General features: G+C 48.8%; 1 protein-coding gene across 3 annotated transcripts in view; it reads right to left on the reverse strand.

Annotated features, from left to right (window-relative positions):
- Positions 1-19,739, reverse strand: part of rer1 (retention in endoplasmic reticulum sorting receptor 1) — a 43,237-nt gene extending 23,498 nt beyond the window's left edge. The window contains exon 1 of one of the 3 annotated variants that reach the window (XM_085967252.1): positions 19,562-19,739. In XM_085967252.1, coding sequence (XP_085823378.1) covers positions 19,562-19,722 — 161 coding nt within the window. In that variant the 5' untranslated portion in view covers positions 19,723-19,739. Of the gene's footprint in view, positions 1-18,899; positions 19,271-19,351; positions 19,458-19,561 lie in introns of those variants that run through there. The other 2 variants (XM_085967255.1, XM_085967254.1) reach the window with 2 other exon arrangements.
- Positions 19,740-19,994: the final 255 nt, after the last annotated feature.

Genomic DNA, 19,994 nt, shown 5'->3' on the forward strand with positions numbered 1-19,994 from the left:
CACTGGGAATTCATGCCAACTTCTCAGAACGCTGGAAAGAATAAAAGAAAGATGACGTGGCTAGAGGTTCTACAAACAAGCTTACATTGCTGAACTTTCAAAAAGGGGCTCTGCTTGAACCTGCAGGTTACAAAAAGTTGTCCCTTAACTCGGCATCAAGTTGAGGCCAATGTACCTTGACTTCAGTGATTTCAGTGAAGTAAGTCAAAACAGATTACAACATCTGTGTTGGAGAGAAGGGTGAGAAAATACAAAAATTAAAATATAACCCTGATATCAACCTGTATTCAACTGGCCCAGCTTTCTTCAGTAGTCAGTATTAAAACAAACAGAAATTATTATTTGACACTCCCTTCTTCAACCACGTCTGTTGTTTAGCAACCATTTCACATTCTAATAAGGCGTGATTAAGTGAGCAGCAGGGAATGAAGACACTAAACATACAAGCCCAACATATCACTACTATAGGGGGCACGGTCCCCCGCACTGCTGCTATAGGGTGCACGGTCCCCCGCACTGCTGCTATAGGGTGCACGGTCACTCGCACTGCTGCTATAGGGTGCACGGTCCCTCGCACTGCTGCTATAGGGTGCACGGTCCCTCGCACTGCTGCTATAGGGTGCACGGTCCCTCGCACTGCTGCTATAGGGTGCACGGTCCCTCGCACTGCTGCTATAGGGTGCACGGTCCCTCGCACTGCTGCTATAGGGTGCACGGTCCCTCGTACTGCTGCTATAGGGTGCACGGTCCCTCGTACTGCTGCTATAGGGTGCACGGTCCCTCGTACTGCTGCTATAGGGTGCACGGTCCCTCGTACTGCTGCTATAGGGTGCACGGTCCCTCGTACTGCTGCTATAGGGTGCACGGTCCCTCGTACTGCTGCTATAGGGTGCACGGTCCCTCGTACTGCTGCTATAGGGTGCACGGTCCCTCGTACTGCTGCTATAGGGTGCACGGTCCCTCGTACTGCTGCTATAGGGTGCACGGTCCCTCGTACTGCTGCTATAGGGTGCACGGTCCCTCGTACTGCTGCTATAGGGTGCACGGTCCCTCGTACTGCTGCTATAGGGTGCACGGTCCCTCGTACTGCTGCTATAGGGTGCACGGTCCCTCGTACTGCTGCTATAGGGTGCACGGTCCCTCGTACTGCTGCTATAGGGTGCACGGTCCCTCGTACTGCTGCTATAGGGTGCACGGTCCCTCGTACTGCTGCTATAGGGGTGCACGGTCCCTCGTACTGCTGCTATAGGGTGCACGGTCCCTCGTACTGCTGCTATAGGGTGCACGGTCCCTCGTACTGCTGCTATAGGGTGCACGGTCCCTCGTACTGCTGCTATAGGGTGCACGGTCCCTCGTACTGCTGCTATAGGGTGCACGGTCCCTCGTACTGCTGCTATAGGGTGCACGGTCCCCTCGCACTGCTGCTATAGGGTGCACGGTCCCTCGCACTGCTGCTATAGGGTGCACGGTCCCCCGCACTGCTGCTATAGGGTGCACGGTCCCCCGCACTGCTGCTATAGGGTGCACGGTCCCCCGCACTGCTGCTATAGGGTGCACGGTCCCCCGCACTGCTGCTATAGGGTGCACGGTCCCCCGCACTGCTGCTATAGGGTGCACGGTCCCCCGCACTGCTGCTATAGGGTGCACGGTCCCCCGCACTGCTGCTATAGGGTGCACGGTCCCCCGCACTGCTGCTATAGGGTGCACGGTCCCCCGCACTGCTGCTATAGGGTGCACGGTCCCCCGCACTGCTGCTATAGGGTGCACGGTCCCCCGCACTGCTGCTATAGGGTGCACGGGCCCCCGCACTGCTGCTATAGGGTGCACGGTCCCCCCGCACTGCTGCTATAGGGTGCACGGTCCCCCGCACTGCTGCTATAGGGTGCACGGTCCCCCGCACTGCTGCTATAGGGTGCACGGTCCCCCGCACTGCTGCTATAGGGTGCACGGTCCCCCGCACTGCTGCTATAGGGTGCACGGTCCCCCGCACTGCTGCTATAGGGTGCACGGTCCCCCGCACTGCTGCTATAGGGTGCACGGTCCCCCGCACTGCTGCTATAGGGTGCACGGTCCCCCGCACTGCTGCTATAGGGTGCACGGTCCCCCGCACTGCTGCTATAGGGTGCACGGTCCCTCGCACTGCTGCTATAGGGTGCACGGTCCCTCGCACTGCTGCTATAGGGTGCACGGTCCCTCGCACTGCTGCTATAGGGTGCACGGTCCCTCGCACTGCTGCTATAGGGTGCACGGTCCCTCGCACTGCTGCTATAGGGTGCACGGTCCCTCGCACTGCTGCTATAGGGTGCACGGTCCCTCGCACTGCTGCTATAGGGTGCACGGTCCCTCGTACTGCTGCTATAGGGTGCACGGTCCCCTCGTACTGCTGCTATAGGGTGCACGGTCCCTCGTACTGCTGCTATAGGGTGCACGGTCCCTCGTACTGCTGCTATAGGGTGCACGGTCCCTCGTACTGCTGCTATAGGGTGCACGGTCCCTCGTACTGCTGCTATAGGGTGCACGGTCCCTCGTACTGCTGCTATAGGGTGCACGGTCCCTCGTACTGCTGCTATAGGGTGCACGGTCCCCCGCACTGCTGCTATAGGGTGCACGGTCCCCCGCACTGCTGCTATAGGGTGCACGGTCCCCCGCACTGCTGCTATAGGGTGCACGGTCCCCCGCACTGCTGCTATAGGGTGCACGGTCCCTCGCACTGCTGCTATAGGGTGCACGGTCCCTCGCACTGCTGCTATAGGGTGCACGGTCCCTCGCACTGCTGCTATAGGGTGCACGGTCCCTCGCACTGCTGCTATAGGGTGCACGGTCCCTCGCACTGCTGCTATAGGGTGCACGGTCCCTCGCACTGCTGCTATAGGGTGCACGGTCCCTCGTACTGCTGCTATAGGGTGCACGGTCCCTCGTACTGCTGCTATAGGGTGCACGGTCCCTCGTACTGCTGCTATAGGGTGCACGATCCCCCGTACTGCTGCTATAGGGTGCACGATCCCCCGCACTGCTGCTATAGGGTGCACGATCCCCCACACTGCTGCTATAGGGTGCACGATCCCCCGCACTGCTATAGAGTGCACGATCCCTCGTACTGCTGCTATAGGGTGCATGATCCCTCGTACTGCTGCTATAGGGTGCATGATCCCTCGTACTGCTGCTATAGGGTGCACGATCCCCCACACTGCTGCTATAGGGGGCATGATCCCTCGTACTGCTGCTATAGGGGGCACGATCCCCCGTACTGCTGCTATAGGGTGCACGATCCCCCGTACTGCTGCTATGGGGGGCACGATCCCCCGCACTGCTGCTATAGGGGGCACAATCCCTCGTACTGCTGCTATAGGGTGCACGATCCCCCGTACTGCTGCTATAGGGTGCACGATCCCTCGCTCTGCTGGTATAGGGTGCACAATATTTGGACAGAGGCATGCCACACTTTCATCCCAACAACTTCCTTTTTTTTTATTCCTCTAATTTTCAAATGGCACTATTACTGGGCTGTGGTTCCACAGACACCAGCCACTTCCAGTAAAATGTCTCGCCTCCGCACAATCATTCTTCCTGTGCAAACCCGGTCAGTGAACGGTAGCGGGCTATTTTCTGTGAATCCAAGCCTCAGTAGACATGCACACTTTCTAGCGGGGTCATCACCTAGTGTTCAAGAACAGGAACCCAGGCTTATTTTCCCCTCCTTCACCCAAGTGGATGTGAAGACCAATTGTAGCACCTCTACCGAGATCAGCTGCCTCAATATAGACTGGGCATTGAACCTGGGATCTTCACAGAGTTTTCTTTATAAAATACAAAACATTACAAGCTGAAGGTAGAACTTTCTTCTTTAGCGACTCCCAATGGGCTGTGGAGGCCACAATCTGAACCTCCGCTATCTGTTAAGGATACTGTGTTAAGAGGCTACAGAGAGAAGTTTAAAAACAAGGAATAATGTTGAATTTTTACCAGTGGTTTGGCAACAGTTGCAGTACTAACTTCATAGGAAGTTAGTTCCAGTATAGGAAGGGTATTGGAGTCATGGAAAGAGGAAAGATTCACTAAAATATAACGATAGGTTATATTTATGAAGAAATCCTAGAGAAATTGGAGCTTTTTTCCCCCACTGGAATTAGTGAAGGCTGCAGAGGGGGGGGGGATGTAATCAAGGTTTTCAAAAGTCTGGCAGATTTTAAGCAGTGAATGACTTCAGTAGACTGCATCGACACTAAAGCAAAGGGGGAAATTAGAAGTGTTTTCACCTAGAGGGAAACAAGGAATGCTTTACCTCAGGGGGATAGATACAGAGGCAGAGACTGAATATCAGTTAAAAACCAACTGGGTAACTACCTGCAAAGGAAGAATATAAAGAGGTACGGGAAGAGCCAGGGGAATGGGATTAAAGTAGACAGCCCGGATTGAAGAGCTGGCGGCGGGATCGGCACTGTGGGCTGAAAGGGCTCCTTCTGTGCTGTAATTCCGGTGATTTGTTTTTTGATAACACTTACAGCAGTGAAATGGATTTGGTTTATAACATTAATGAGAGTTTTCCCTTTACGTGATAACTGTAAGCCATTACTGGACGTGTACCAATTCACCAGAGTTAAATGGCAGTATTTTAAAACGACTCTGAACTGTTCCTTAACTTTAAGCTTAACTTGCAACCTTTAAACTCCTGTTAATTATTCACACACTGGTTGTGCCCAAGATTATCACTGGTTACTGCAAATTCTACCTTAAGAGCAAGATTAATCCAGGAATAAAGTTCATCCTCCCATTTATTTCAATATAGGGCTGAATTCCGAACAACAGCAACCAATTCTTCTAACAGAGGTTAATTAAGAGCCGCTTTGGAACACAGGGCTTACCTGAAAGGTTCATAAAGATTTTGCTGTGATTCTTAGAAAGTCAGTGAGCCAAGTAATGCCAGTTTCTCCCACTAAAAGCAGTTGATTTAAAAATCAATTTATTTCTGTCCTATCATATCTGGGAATTGGGTCTAAATATTAACTGAATTCCACCAAGAACTGAATTCCACCAAGAATCACTCTAAGGGGCAAAGTGAAGAGGTGGGTAACAAGAATCCATTCTATTCCAAAATGAATGTCCAGTTATGCTTCAAACAGACTGGAAAAGGAACTGCACAGATTTCTACTGCAGAGTGTGTAAATGGCAGGAAGCTTAAATCTGATACTGAATGGTAAAAGAGGGAGATCTCATTTCAAAGGGAAACAGTATTACAGGATTTTTAATATAGGAACAGGAGTAGGCCATTCAGCCCCTTGAGCCTGCTCTGCCATTCAGTTAGATCATGGCTGATCTGTACCTCAACTCCACTTACCTGCCGTTGCCCCATATCCCTTGATACCCTTACTTAACAAAAATCTATCGATCTCAGTCTTGAAAGCTCCAATTGTTCCCCTGTATCCACAGCCTTTTGGGGGGGAGAGAGTTCCAGATTTCTACAACCTTGTGTGTGAAGATGTGCTTCCTGACACAGAGAGTGTTTCCACTTGTGGGGAAGAGCAAAACTAGAGGCCATCAATATAAGATAGTCACCAAGAAATCAATTAGGGAATTCAGAAGAAACTTCTTTACCCAGAGAATCGTGAGAATGCGGAACTCGCTACCACAGGGAGTGGTTGAGGCGAATAGTATAGATGCATTTAAGAGGAAGCTAGATAAGCATATGCGGGAGAAGGGAATAGAGGGTTACACTGATAGAGTTAGATGAGGAAAGACGGGAGGTGGCTCGAGTGGAGCATAAACGCCGACATGGACTGGTTGGGGCGAATCGCCTGTTTCTGTGCTGTATATCCGATGGAATTTCTTTCTTGATGTAATGAAATCTGTTTGTCTTGATCCTGTATTCGTTTTGCACTCATGTATATTACCCTCCCCCACTGTGTATAGTTTCACTTCCTCTTTCCCGACTAACCTGGGAGGTTCCAGGTCTTGGCTCTTGGCTCCGCCCCTGACTTCTCTTACATAAAGATCCCAGGATCTGTATGACTCATTCCTGTGAACCAGTCGGCGTGTTGAGATGTTAGCTCTGATCTTAGTGATTAAAAGCCAACTTGTTTAAGTCTATAACTTCTAGTTTTGTGGTTATTGAAGGCCCATCAATTTTAATCACTAAAGAATACTAGGATGGATCGACTCCTAAAACCAGAGCATCTGGACTTGGATCCACATTCTGCTGAAGCATCAAATCAATTTGGACACTGGCTCAAATGCTTCGAACTCTTCGCGGGGGCCTCATCCGCTAGCGAGGTAGATAAACTGAGTCTACTGACTACTCGCGAAAGTCATCGGATTTATTCGTTCATCCGGGACGCCACCTCTTACACGGAGGCCATCACTATCCTGAAGGCCCAATACCAGAGGCCGGTAAACGAAGTGTACGCCAGACATCTGCTGGCTACACGCAGGCAGCGACCAGAGGAATCAATGGACGATTTCTTACAGGGCCTAAAAGGACCTGGTCCGGGACTGTAACTGCAAGGCCGTGACGGCCAACGCGTACTCTGACGAATTGGTCCGCGATTCCTTCATCACGGGCCTCAAATTGAATTATATCCGGCAGAGACTGCTGGAGAAGGAGGTCCTGGACTTAAAAAAGGCAGTGGCCACTGCGCGATCGCTGGACGTGGCCCAGAGAAACTCTGACTCTTATTCTTCCGGCCATGCGGCCCTCACCGCCTCATGCGTGCCGAGGGGGCCGCCATCTTGGAATCAGCCATCTTCCCCATCCAGGTCTCAGACCAGCTCTACGCCGCCGGAGTCCCCACACAGAAGTTCACCCAGGAGTCCTACTACAGCGGCAATGTCTCGAGGCCCGAAATGCTACTTCTGCGGCCAGGCCAAGCACCCCAGACAACGATGCCCAGCGAAGGACGCTACATGCTTCAAATGTAAGAAAAAGGGGCATTTTAGCAAAGTCTGCAGGGGGAATCCGATTTCCAACTCCGTCACCACCTCGTGCGTGCCGTGCGGGCCGCCATCTTGGGATCCGCCATCTTCTCCCGACTCAACGGCCGCCCAGGGCCTAACAGTGGCTTCGATCACGGTGGATCAATCCAGGCCACACCCGTTGACAAAATCCATGATGGGCATACAGGTAAACGGGAATTTAACAAAATGTTTAATTGACTGTGGGAGTACCGAGAGTTTTATCCACCCTAGCCTGGTACGGCGGCACTTATCAACGGTAACCCCTACACGGAGCAGAATTGCTATGGCTGCTAAGCCCCACACTTCGGACATTTTGGGCTACTGTGTGGTAACACTGACTGTAAAAGGCACGGACTACAAGGATTTTAAACTCCTCGTGATGCCAGAACTCTGTTAATGTAATCTTGGGCCTGGACTTCCAGTGCCACCACGAAAGTGTCACGCTAGCATATGGCGGGTCCCAGCCGCCACTCACAGTCTGTGGCCCATCAACCTTAAAAATCAGCCCGCCCTCTTTATTCGCTAATCTCGCTCCGAACTGTAGGCCCATAGCGACCAAAAGTAGACGGTACAGTCTGGAAGACAGACACTTTATCAAGGCGGAAGTGGACAGACTCCTGCGGGAAGGCATTATTGAATGCAGTACCAGCCCGTGGCGTGCCCAAGTAGTCATAGTTAAAAATAGCGAAAAGAAACGGATGGTAATTGACTACAGCCAGACTGTTAATATTTATACCCAGCTGGACGCCTACCCTTTACCCCGCATATCAGAAATGGTCAACCAGATTGCGCAATACCGAGTCTTCTCGACTATCGACCTCAAATCTGCGTATCACCAGCTCCCCATTAGAACGGAGGACCGCCCATACACCGCCTTCGAGGCGAACGGGCGCCTCTACCATTTTCTCAGAGTGCCCTTCGGGGTAACAAATGGGGTCTCGGTCTTCCAACGTGAGATGGACCGCATGGTTGACGAGAATAAACTACAAGCTACCTACCCCTATCTGGACAATGTCACTATCTGCGGGCACAACCAGCAAGACCACGATCTAAATCGTGCGAGATTTTTAAAAACTGCCCTAAAGCTGAATCTAACCTACAACGAAGACAAATGTCTTCAACACAACCCGTCTCTGTATCCTCGGCTGTGTGGTGGAAGATGGGGTAATTGGACCGGACCCTGACCGATTACGCCCCCTAAAGGAACTGTCCCTGCCACACAATCCCAAAGCTTTAAAAAGGTGCCTGGGATTTTTTTCGTATTATGCCCAATGGGTGCCCAATTACTCTGATAAGGCCCGACCCCTCATTAAATCAACGTCCTTCCCACTATCAGCTGAAGCTCGGGAGGCTTTCACCAGTATTAAACAGGACATTGAAAGGGCTGCAGTGTGTGCAGTGGACGAATGCATTCCCTTTCAAGTCGAAAGCGATGCGTCAGACTTTGCCTTAGCTGCGACCCTCAATCAGGCTGGGAGACCTGTGGCCTTCTTCTCCCGAACCCTTCAGGGACCTGAAATCAGGCACTCTTCTGTCGAGAAGGAGGCACAGGCTATAGTGGAGGCAGTGCGGCACTGGAGACACTACCTAGCCGGCAAACGTTTCACCCTGCTCACCGACCAGCGGTCGGTGGCTTTCATGTTTAATAACAAAGGGGGAAAATCAAGAATGACAAAATACTCAGGTGGAGGATCGAACTATCCACATTCGACTATGATATTATGTACAGGCTGGGAGCCCTTAATGAACCCCCAGACGCCCTATCGCGGGGAATGTGTGCCAGCATTCATACGGACAAATTACAGGGTCTCCACAACGACCTCTGTCACCCAGGGGTCACCCGACTATACCATTTTATAAAGTCCCGCAATCTGCCCCACTCCATCGAGGAGGTCAGGGCAATGACCAGAGCCTGCCGCATCTGTGCGGAATGCAAGCCTCGTTTCTACAGGCCTGACCGTGCACACCTTATCAAAGCCACACGGCCATTCGAGCGCCTAAGTCTGGACTTCAAGGGACCCCTTCCCTCTGCCGACCGTAACGTATACTTCCTCAATATCATTGATGAATATTCCCGCTTCCCCTTCGCCATTCCCTGCCCAGACATGACCAGTGCCACGGTCATCAAGTGTCTCTGTAATCTATTCTGCATGTTTGGCATGCCGAACTACATACACAGCGATAGGGGGACGTCATTCATGAGTGACGAGCTGCGCCAGTTCTTGCTCTCGAAGGGGATAGCCACTAGCAGAACCACTAGCTACAACCCCCGGGGTAATGGGCAAGTGGAAAGGGAGAATGCTACTGTTTGGAAGGCTGTCACATTAGCCTTAAAGTCAAAAGGCCTTCCAACCTCCCGCTGGCAGGAAGTCCTCCCAGACGTGCTCCACTCCATAAGGTCTCTGTTATGTACTGCCACTAACGCTACCCCTCACGAAAAGATGTTCGTTTTCCCCCGGAAATCCACCTCGGGCATATCTCTACCCGCGTGGCTGACGTCTCCGGGGACAGTACTATTGCGGAAGCACGTGAGAGGCCATAAAACGGATCCCCTTGTGGAAAAGGTACAGCTCCTCCATGCAAACCCTCAGTACGCCTATATCGAATATATACTCTGACGGGCGAGAGGACACTGTTTCCATAAAAGACCTCGCTCCCTCGGGGAGCGGAGAGAACGATGGGAGACTACCCGATGAAGACCTACACTACAAAGAGACAGGACGCCCAGAGGTATCAATACCCAACTTTAACCTGGAGGACACTGCAGATAACCTGGAAGACACTGCGGAGGAACCAGAATCCACTCCCCTAGAGGCACCCCAACCGGCTTTGCGCCGATCACTGAGAACTGCAAAACCTCCTGACAGACTCACTTATACCAACTTTTAAGAAACATCACCCCGATGGACTAAATCTATAGAAGGGGTGAATGTAATGAAATCTGTTTGTCTTGATCCTGTATTCGTTTTGCACTCATGTATATTACCCTCCCCCACTGTGTATAGTTTCACTTCCTCTTTCCCGACTAACCTGGGAGGTTCCAGGTCTTGGCTCTTGGCTCCGCCCCTGACTTCTCTTACATAAAGATCCCAGGATCTGTATGGTTCATTCCTGTGAACCAGTCGGCGTGTTGAGATGTTAGCTCTGATCTTAGTGATTAAAAGCCAACTTGTTTAAGTCTATAACTTCTAGTTTTGTGGTTATTGAAGGCCCATCACCTGAATAGCCTGGCTCTATTTTCAAGATTATGCCCCTTGTTTGCAATTCCCCCACCAGATGAAATAGTGTCTCCATATCTACCCTATCGAATCCTTTTAACATTTTAAACACCTCAATCAGATCACCCCTCAATCTTCTATACTCAAGGGAATACAAACCAAGTTTATGCAACTTGATCTCACAGTTCAACTCTCTAAGCTCCGGTATCATTACTCCCTCTAAGGCCAATCTCCTTCCTGAGGTGCGGTGCCCAGAACTGAACGCAGTGTCCAGATGGGCTCTGACCAAGGCTCTGTACAACTGAAGCACAACTTCCTCCCCTTTGTATTCCAGCCCCCCTTGAGATAAAGGCCAACGTTCCATTAGCCTCTGATTGGTTTTTGTACCTGTCTACTAGCTTTTGTGTACCGGCCCCTCAATCACAGAATTTTACAGCCCAAAAAGGGGGCCATTCGGCCCGTCATGCTTGTGCCAGCTCTCTGAAAAAACTAGCCACTTCTTCCCCACTCCCTTGCATTTTCCCAATACCTTTCTTTTCCCCAAAATGTTTATCTACTCTCCTTTTAAAAGTGCAAATGGATTCTGCTGCCACCACAAATTCTTCCAAGGCATTTCAGGTCCTAACAACCCTCGGTGTAAAAGAAAATTCTCTTACCTTCTCCCTTTGTTCTTAATCTTAAATTTGTATACGGCTACTTGGGGAGGGGTCAGCCTTGGCTCAGTGGTAGTACTCTCGCCTCCGAGTCAGAAGGTTCATCACTTCAAAAGCGATTTGGGACGTCCTGATGTTCTGAAAGGTGCTATATAAATGCAAGCTCTTTCCTTCTATGCTCTGTTCACTTAGTTACGACAAAATACTTTAAAGCAGTACCACATGGGAGAAGATAACATATTGCTTTACTCCATCTTTACAACACCACACAGAGAGCTGGCATTTTGATTCTGACCAACAGCAAAGACATCACAAAGAAGCTGGAGTATTGTGTACAGTTTTGGTCTCCTTACCTAAGGAGGATATACTTGCCATAGAGGGAGTGCAACAAAGGTTCACCAGACTGGTTCCTGGGATGGGGGGGGGGGGGGGGGGATTGTCTCGAGAGAGAGAGAGAGAGAGAGAGAGAGAGAGAGAGAGAGAGAGAGAGAGAGAGAGAGAGAGAGAGAGAGAGAGAGAGAGAGAGAGAGAGAGATTGAGTAGACTGGGCGTATATTCTCTGGAGTTTCTTACTGGGCTTGACAGGGTAGATGTTTCCCCTGGCTGGGGAGTCTAGAACCAGGGGTCGGCCATTTAGGACTGAGATGAGGAGAAATTTCTTCACTCGGGGTGGTGAATCTTTGGAATTCTCTACCCCAGAGGGCTGTGGAGGCTCAGTCGTTGAGTATATTCAAGACAGAGATCGATAGATTTTTTGGATATTAAGGGAATCAAGGATATGGGGATAGTACAGGAAAGTGGAGTTGAGGTAGAAGATCAGCCATGATCTTACTGAATGGCGGAGCAGGCTCGAGGGGCCAAATGGCCTACTCCTGCTCCTATTTCTTATGTTCTTATGTTCTAAGCTTCAGTTAGCACTGACTAATATCCTTTAGGTCCTGGATACCAAACGGAGAGCTGATTGGGATTTGTACATTCAGCAGCAGTACTCTTTCCCCAACCCCCACCACCCCAAGTAGTCTTATACAAGCTATAACGTTAGCTAACCTATTAGATTTCTCAATAATAAAAGTAATTTGCATGTGCCCTGTCCAGTTTCTACAGCTCTAGTAAATGGATCTTACCATTCAGAGTGTCCTGCTTCCTGCTACAACTTGGTTATCACCTGTAACTTCTGACACTGTACTCACAAAACCTTCCACTCTCTGAGGTCGGTAATAAATACCAACAGCAGCAGTCCAGCATTAATTACCGAGGCATTCTGTTGGTCACAGCCCCGTAGCTAACACCAGCAGTTTTGTTGCAATTAGTTATCCAATTTACAGCTTCCGCAACAAAATCAAAATATAATTGATATTGAATGGCAGCCAGTTAATTTCTTGGAGGTTAATGGATGCCCAGGAGTGATTACGTGGCAGCAATCTTATTGAATTGTATACAAGATCATAAACTAAGTCAGCAAAGCTTAGCAATTTACACTCCGACAAGATTACCACCAGTCCCAAGTGTTACTTCATAATAAATGTACTAGCAGATCTCTTGCGGCATTGTGTTGGAGCACGGTTGTGATATTTAAGTGCGAATCTGGCCTGTCCTTTTAAGGCGCAATGCCTTGCGGGGAAATGCTCTGAACAGGTCCCAAGAACAATTAGTGTCATTGGTGTTAATGAGGGATGTTTGGCAAACGCCTCTCACCAACGGAAACTAACCTGTAATCAACCGCACCATGAATTATTCCATTCTTTAATATGCTTCGGAAACTTTGAAGTGTGAAGGACACGCTCAAACTTTTATACAATTACATAATGCAGTTTGTTAGTTAAAAGAAAAGAAACAAATACTTGCATTTATATAGCGTCTTTCACAACCTCGGGATGCTCCAAAGTGCTTTACAGTCATGAAGTACTGTGCTTTTACAATGTAGTCACTGTTGTAATGTAGAAAACGCGACAGCCAATATGTGCACAGCAAGCTCCCACAAACAGCAATGAGATAAATGACCAGATCATCTATTTCAGTGATGTTGGTCGAGAAATAAATATTGGGCAGGACACCGGGGAGAACACCCCTGCCCTTCTTCGAAATAGTGCCATGGGATCTTTTACATCCACCCGAGAGCGCAGACGGGGCCTTGGTTTAACGTCTCATCCGAAAGACGGAAGCTCCAACAGTGCAGCACTCCCTCAGCACTGCACTGGCGTGTCAGCCTGGATTACGGGCTCCAGTCTCTGGAGTGGGACTTGAACCCGCAACCTTCTGACTCAGAGGCGAGAGCGCAGGTTATAATTCAATGGGATCATGATCGCTGCTGCACAAGTGTCCCCCAAGACCATAGGAACATAGAAACAGGAGACGGCCATTCAGCTCCTCAAGCCAGTTCTGCCATTCAATTAGATCATGGCTGATCTGTCTCTTAACACCATCTATCTGCCGTCCACCGTGTCAAAGTGACTGCTAAATAGCCGATCACGTGCAGCCCCTGCCTACTGAATACACTGCATCAAGAAGCACTCGTTCACTCGCTCCATCGATGTACTGTCTCTTCTGACATATCACCACCGATATTCCACTTTAAAGAGTATAGATAAAAAGATCCAATCAAATTCAGGGCAATTAAAGTTGTCCATTATAAGTATTCTCCCCTTCCCAGACAGATTCCTTACTTTGAATAGAAACATAGAAGATAGGAGCAGGAGTAGGCCATTCGAGCCTGCTCCGCCATTCAATGAGATCATGGCTGATCATCCAAATTCAGTACCCTGTCCCTGCCTTCTCCCCATATCCCTTGATCCCTTTAGCCTTAAGAAATATATCCAACTCTTTCTTGAATATATTTAATGAACTGGCCTCCACCGCCCTCTGTGGCAGAGAATTCCACAGGTTCACCACTCTCTGGGTGAAGAAATTCCTCCTCATTTCAGTCCTAAATGGCTTACCCCTTATCCTTAGACTATGACCCCTGGTTCTGGACTCCCCGGCCATCAGAAACATCCTTCCTGCATCAAGTCTGTCCAGGCCTGACAGAATTTTATAGGTTTCGATGAGATCCCCTCTCAATCTTCTAAACTCCAGTGAGTATAAGCCCAATCGACACAATCTCTCCTCATACGTCATTCCTGCCATCCCAGGTATCAGCCTGGTGAATCTTCGCTGAACTCCTTCCATGGCAAGAACGTCCTTCCTCAGGTAAGGCGACCAAAACTGCACACAATACTCAAGGTGCGGTCTCACCAAGGCCCTGTACAACTGTAGCAAGACATCCTTGTTCCTGTATTCGAACCCTCTTGCTACGAAGGCCAACATACCATTTGCCTTCTTAACCGCCTGCTGCATCTGCATGCTTACCTTCAGCGACTGGTGCACAAGAACACCCAGGTCTCTTTGTACTTCCCCTTCTCCCAATCTATTGCCATTCAAATAATAATAATCTGCCTTCCTGTTTTTGCCACCAAAGTGGATAACCTCACATTTATCCACATTATAGTGCATTTGCCATGTTTCTGCCCAATCACCCAACCTGTCCAAATCGTACTGGAATTTCACGACATCCTCCTCACAGCATACCCTCCCACCCAGCTTTGTGTCGTCTGCAAATTTGGAGATATTACATCCAATTCCCTCGTCCAGATCATTAATATATATTGTGAACAGCTGGGATCCTAGGACCGATCCTTGCGGTACCCCACTAGTCACTGCCTGCCACTCGGAAAACGACCCGTTTATTCCAACTCTTTGCCTTCTGTCCGCCAACCAGTTCTCTATCCAAGTCAATACCTTGCCCCCAATCCCATGTGCCTTAATTTTGCATGCTAATCTCTTATGTGGGACCCTATCGAAAGCCCTCTGAAAGTCCAAATACACCACATCCACTGGTTCTCCCTTATCTATTTTACTAGTTACATCCTCAAAAAATTCCAGTAGATTAGTCAAGCACGATTTACCTTTTGTAAATCCATGTTGACTTTGTCCGATCCTGTCACTGTTTTCCAAGTGCTCTGCTATTACATCTTTTATAATGGACTCTAGCATTAATTCCATATCAACTACTTCCGTTTTCCCTGGTCTGCTACAGCAATCGCCATTCATTAACAGCTTGGTGTCAGAAGTTTCCACCCAAGCTGCCTCAGGTAAGTCAGGTTCACTCTTGCTAGCAATCATTCTCTTTTTTAAGGGATGGCAGGAAATGAAAGAATGTGCACTCAAATCGAACTTTATCATGTCCTCACCGCAACCCAATGTGCTTCACATCCAACAAAATACTTAGACGTGCAGACAATGATATGTAGGCAAACGCAGCAGTCAATTTGTGCACAGCAAGGTCCCACAAAAGGGCAAATGACATAAATGGCCAGTTAACCTGTTCTGGGGGTGTTGGTTGAGGGAGGAATATCAACGCTCTCTCTCAAATGCCGCCACTGGATCTTTAAACAATAAACGACACCTGCAACACCAACCTACTGCAAAGATTAAGAAGGACTTAAAGGTTTTAAGAGATTTGGGATAGAGCAGGAGAAACTTTTTTTTTTATACAAAGGGCTGTGATTCTGTGGAATGCATGTTAGTGGTAGAAACATTGAAACATAGAAAAATAGGAGCAGGAGGAGGCCATTCGGCCCTTCAAGCCTGCTCCGCCATTCAATATGATCATGGCTGATCCTCTATCTCAATACCATATTCCCGCTCTCTCCCCATACTCCTTGATGCCTTTTGTGTGTAGAAATCTATCTACAGTATCTCCTTCTTAACTATATTCAGTGACTTGGCCTCCACAGCCTTCTGTGGTAGAGAATTCCACAGCTTCACCACCCTCTGAGTGAAGAAATTTCTCCTCATCTCAGTCCTAAATGTCCTACCCCATATCCTGAGACTGTGACCCCTTGTTCTAGACCCCCCAGCCAGGGGAAACATCCTGCATCCAGTCTGTCTAGCCCTGTCAGAATTTTATACATTTCAATGAGATTCAATGAGATCAAGAACAACAAAAACTTGTATTTATATAGTGCCTTTAACGTAGTAAAACGACCAAGGCACTGCACGTGAGTGCAGTATGACAAAAAATTGACACCGAGCCACATAAGAAATTAGGGAAGGTGACCAAAAGCTTGGTCAAAGAGGAAGGTTTTAAGAAGCGTCTTAAAGGAGGAAAGAGAGGTAGAGAGGCGGAGAGGTTCAGGGAGGGAATTCCAGAGTTTAGGGCTGAGACAGCTGAAGGCACGGCCGGCAATGGTGGAGCGATGAAAATCAGGGATGCTCAAGAGGCCAGAATTTGAAGAGCAGAGATATCTCGGGGGTTGTGGGGCTCGAGGAGATTACAGAGATAGGGAGGGGCGAGGCCATGGAGGGATTTGAAAAGAAGGATGAGAATTTTGAAATCAAGGCGTTGCTTAACCGGGAGCCAATGTAGGTCAGTGAGCACGGGGGTGATGGGCGAACGGGACTTGGTGCGGGTTAGGACACGGGCAGCCGAGTTTAGGATAACCTCAAGTTTACGTAGGGTAGAATGTGGGAGGCCAGCCAGGAGTGCGTTGGAATAGTCAAGTCTAGAGGTAACAAAGGCATGGATGAGCGTTTCAGCAGCGGATGAGGTGAGGCGAGGGCGGAGACGGGCGATGTTACAGAGGTGGAAATAGGCGGTCTTAGTTATGCTGCAGATAGGTGGTCGGAAGCTCATTTCAGGGTCAAATATGACACCAAGGTTGCAAACAGTGTGGTTCAGCCTCAGATAGATGCTAGGGAGAGGGATGGAGTCAGTGGCTAGGGAACGGAGTTTGTGGCGAGGCCCGAGGACAATGACTTCGGTCTTCCCAATATTTAATTGAAGAAAATTTCTGCTCATCCAGTACTGGATGTCGGACAAGCAGTCTGACAAATCAGAGACAGTGGAGGGGTCAAGAGAAGTGGTAGTGAGGTAGAGCTGGGTGTCGTCAGCGTACACGTGGAAACTGACGCTGCGTTTTCGGATGATGTCGCCAAGGGGCAGCAGGTAGATGAGAAATAGGAGGGGGGCCAAGGATCGATCCTTGGGGGACACCAGAGGTAACGATGCGGGAGCGGGAAGAGAAGCCACTGCAGGTGATTTTCTGGCTACGATTAGATCGATAAGAATGGAACCAGGCGAGTGCAGTCCCACCCAGCTGGACCAAAACAGAGACCATGTCAAGATTTAATAGATTAGATAATTGGTTGAAGAAAAGGGGGGATAAAGGGTTATGGGAACGGAGCAGGCACATGGGATTAGAATACTGCTCATGTGGAGGATAAACACCAACACGGGCTGGTTGGGAGGGAACGGCCTGCTTGCATGTTGTAACTTCTGTGTAATTATACGTAATCATACCATGTTCCAGATTCTTACAACTTGAGTAATCATATAATTAACAACATTTCCTCATTTGAAATTCAGGAAAGTGGAGGCACACAAGTTTGCTGCAATAAAAGTTTACTTCAGGCAATGGGATTCCTGGAGCTTCCTTTCAAAGCTTGCCCTGAATTACCTAAAACACACACTGCATTATATTAAAAAAAAAATCAGCAGCAATATTCTTAACTGCTGTTACTGAGTATGTGAAGTTAGCACATTCTGAGTTTCACTGAGAAATCCCAGTGTGTTCAAGATATGGCAATGGTTTGAAACCGTTAACCATACGCTTAAAGTGAGAGTTAGATCAGCCGGTGTTAATTCAGTCCAGATTGCTCCTGTTCGCCCATAACTCAAAGCTGTTAAAAGGCCACACAGAGACCCACCAGGAGCTTAACACTTTCAAAAATGGAAAATGATTTCAGATATTTAAAAAATGCTCAGTGCAGATTAAACACAGTGGAGCAGTTTACTTTTCTCTGTCACCCTCCCTCTGCCGAAGACACTGGCTCGTGCTTGGGGTACGATTTCAGCAGGAATCACTGGATAACAATTAGGAGCTGTCACTCAGGGCACTGTCAACTGTAATGTCCTAACTGCTGCTCTGGCTGAGCCTGGCTAACTCAGCACAGACCAGTGATCCAATCTGGGATTCTCTGGTCTGTGTGCCGAGTTATGTGGTGTTTTATGTGCCTACATTGTTTTGGCTTTTGTAATAGCATTTGCCAATATCTTAATCTCTGTGGTAGCAGATCCACAAAGCCCTATTGATAATAAATTACTAGATAAAGAGATGAGCGTATATTCTGAACTGAGCAAGCTTAAATATATTCTTTCACAGAAATTGCAAGTCGGACACAACATGAAGGGACATTTTTGGTGCAATTTAACTCCCAAAAAGCTGTCCAGGCTGGGGATCAATTGAAAATTTCAAAACTGAGATTGTTAGATTTTTGTTAGGCAAGGGCATTAAGGGCTACGGAACCAAGGCAGGTAGATGGAGTTAAGATACAGATCATTCAACTGTATGCCAGAAAAGGCTCGAGGGGCTGAATGGCCCACTCCTGTTCCTATGTTCTCACAGTGATATCACTGGAGTACGACATCACTCCTCCAGTAGCAGTTCTTGACGTCACAATCAACAAATGCACCCAGGATGCTTCTAACAGCTGCACAGCAACAATAAAAAAGGAAACAAGGGAAGACTGAAACACGGCAATGAGCGTTCACTAATCTCTAGAACAAGAAGCAAAGTGCCCCACCCCCACAGAAAGTAAAAATAGAAAAACTATTTCAGACAGTAAATCAGAATGCTCAAAAAGGCAATTTGTACTTTTCTTGAGATTACAACATCCGGTGGTACAGCAAGTTAATTCATATACATTAACCCTGAACTGGTTACTGAAGAGTTCGTGTCACAGTGACTGAGGTCAAATAAAACTATGGGTGACAACAAAAAGCTCACATCTCATTGCCCTTGTCAGCACTGCTCAAAATGATGGGACAATCAATGGCAAAAGAACCATCTCCCAAAACTAGGTGATTTGAATATCAGACTGTGAAAAATCAAATTGGTTTTATATTTGTAATAGCTTTCCTTAAATGCCAAAGTTACAACAGATCTGCCTTTCTCTGAAACTGAAACCCAAGATTCAGGACACCACAAAGGAAACACCTGTCATCTGCAAACAGTTAGTCATAGCCTCAGCCCGAGGTCTTTACCTCTGCAGAAGGTGAGAGCTTCAACTATTAAGACACCAATTGGAAGCAACGTGGCTCGACTGACAGCACTCAGAAGACAGGTAAGAGAAGATCCATGCAGGCGCCGGCCCCGCGGCGCATTGTGGGAACTGTAGTCCTCCCGTCCACTCCTCCCATAAGCGTTTGCAAGTCAGGAACTACACCCTCACAATGCACCGCTCGGGATTTACTCTCGTATCCTTTTAACTCCAGAACGTTCTTAAAATCGGTACAATTGAGTTCAAAGCTGAAAGAAGAATGAACTGCAGCGTAAAAGTCCAACTCTCATTCAATAATGCTGGCAGGTTGATGTGTAAGGAAAAAATTATCTATGCGGCCTACAGGCGCCCCAATGCACGCTGGGACTTGGTGTCCACCTCTGACGTCACATCGCAAGGACGCAGCTACCGGCGACGCAATATAACTACAAGTACCGGCATGCACCGCACCCTCGCCGGCAACGTCCGGTCTTTCGATCCGTCAAAGGCCGTAGCGTTTCCCTGAGGCAAAAAAAAGCGCTGCGGGAGGCCGAAGGGAAAGAAGGCGGCGACGCGCAACCCTTAGAGTTCGGGTATTTTCCGTGGTGTTGCCAGATTAAGGCGGCCCACGCCGCTCCCCGCGCTCACTTCCCCGGCCTCTCTCACCTGAGCAGCCACTCGCTCGCTGCGGCCTCCACTCCCCAACTGAACACGTCACTGCGGCCTCGCTCCCGCTCCCGCTCCCGGCCAGACCTAACTGCCCCCACCGGCAAACATCGATCGGCTCTCATCCATTGCGCTGGGCTCCGTTGCCTATGTGGCCACATGGCCTTCACTTGTCAATCACTGAGGATTGAGGTAGTTGTAGGATGCCATTCTGGAGTATTTCTCCCAGGGAGCTTTATCATCACTAAGACTGAGACAGATTGCAAACCCACTTAAACACATGGGGCTGTGCTTTTCTGAATGCGAGTTACATTTTTACATTAAAATGTATGATTGTCATTCTTCATCAACTTATAAAAGGTTGTTGGGGCCAGTGTCAGGGTTAATTGCAGGATTTGGAGTGGGGACCTTGTAGAATGTTCAAGCGCAGACA

The sequence above is a fragment of the Somniosus microcephalus genome, chromosome 25, assembly GCF_052327205.1.
Source record: "Somniosus microcephalus isolate GS21.2 chromosome 25, FLI_Smic_1.0, whole genome shotgun sequence".
NCBI lineage: Eukaryota > Metazoa > Chordata > Chondrichthyes > Squaliformes > Somniosidae > Somniosus > Somniosus microcephalus.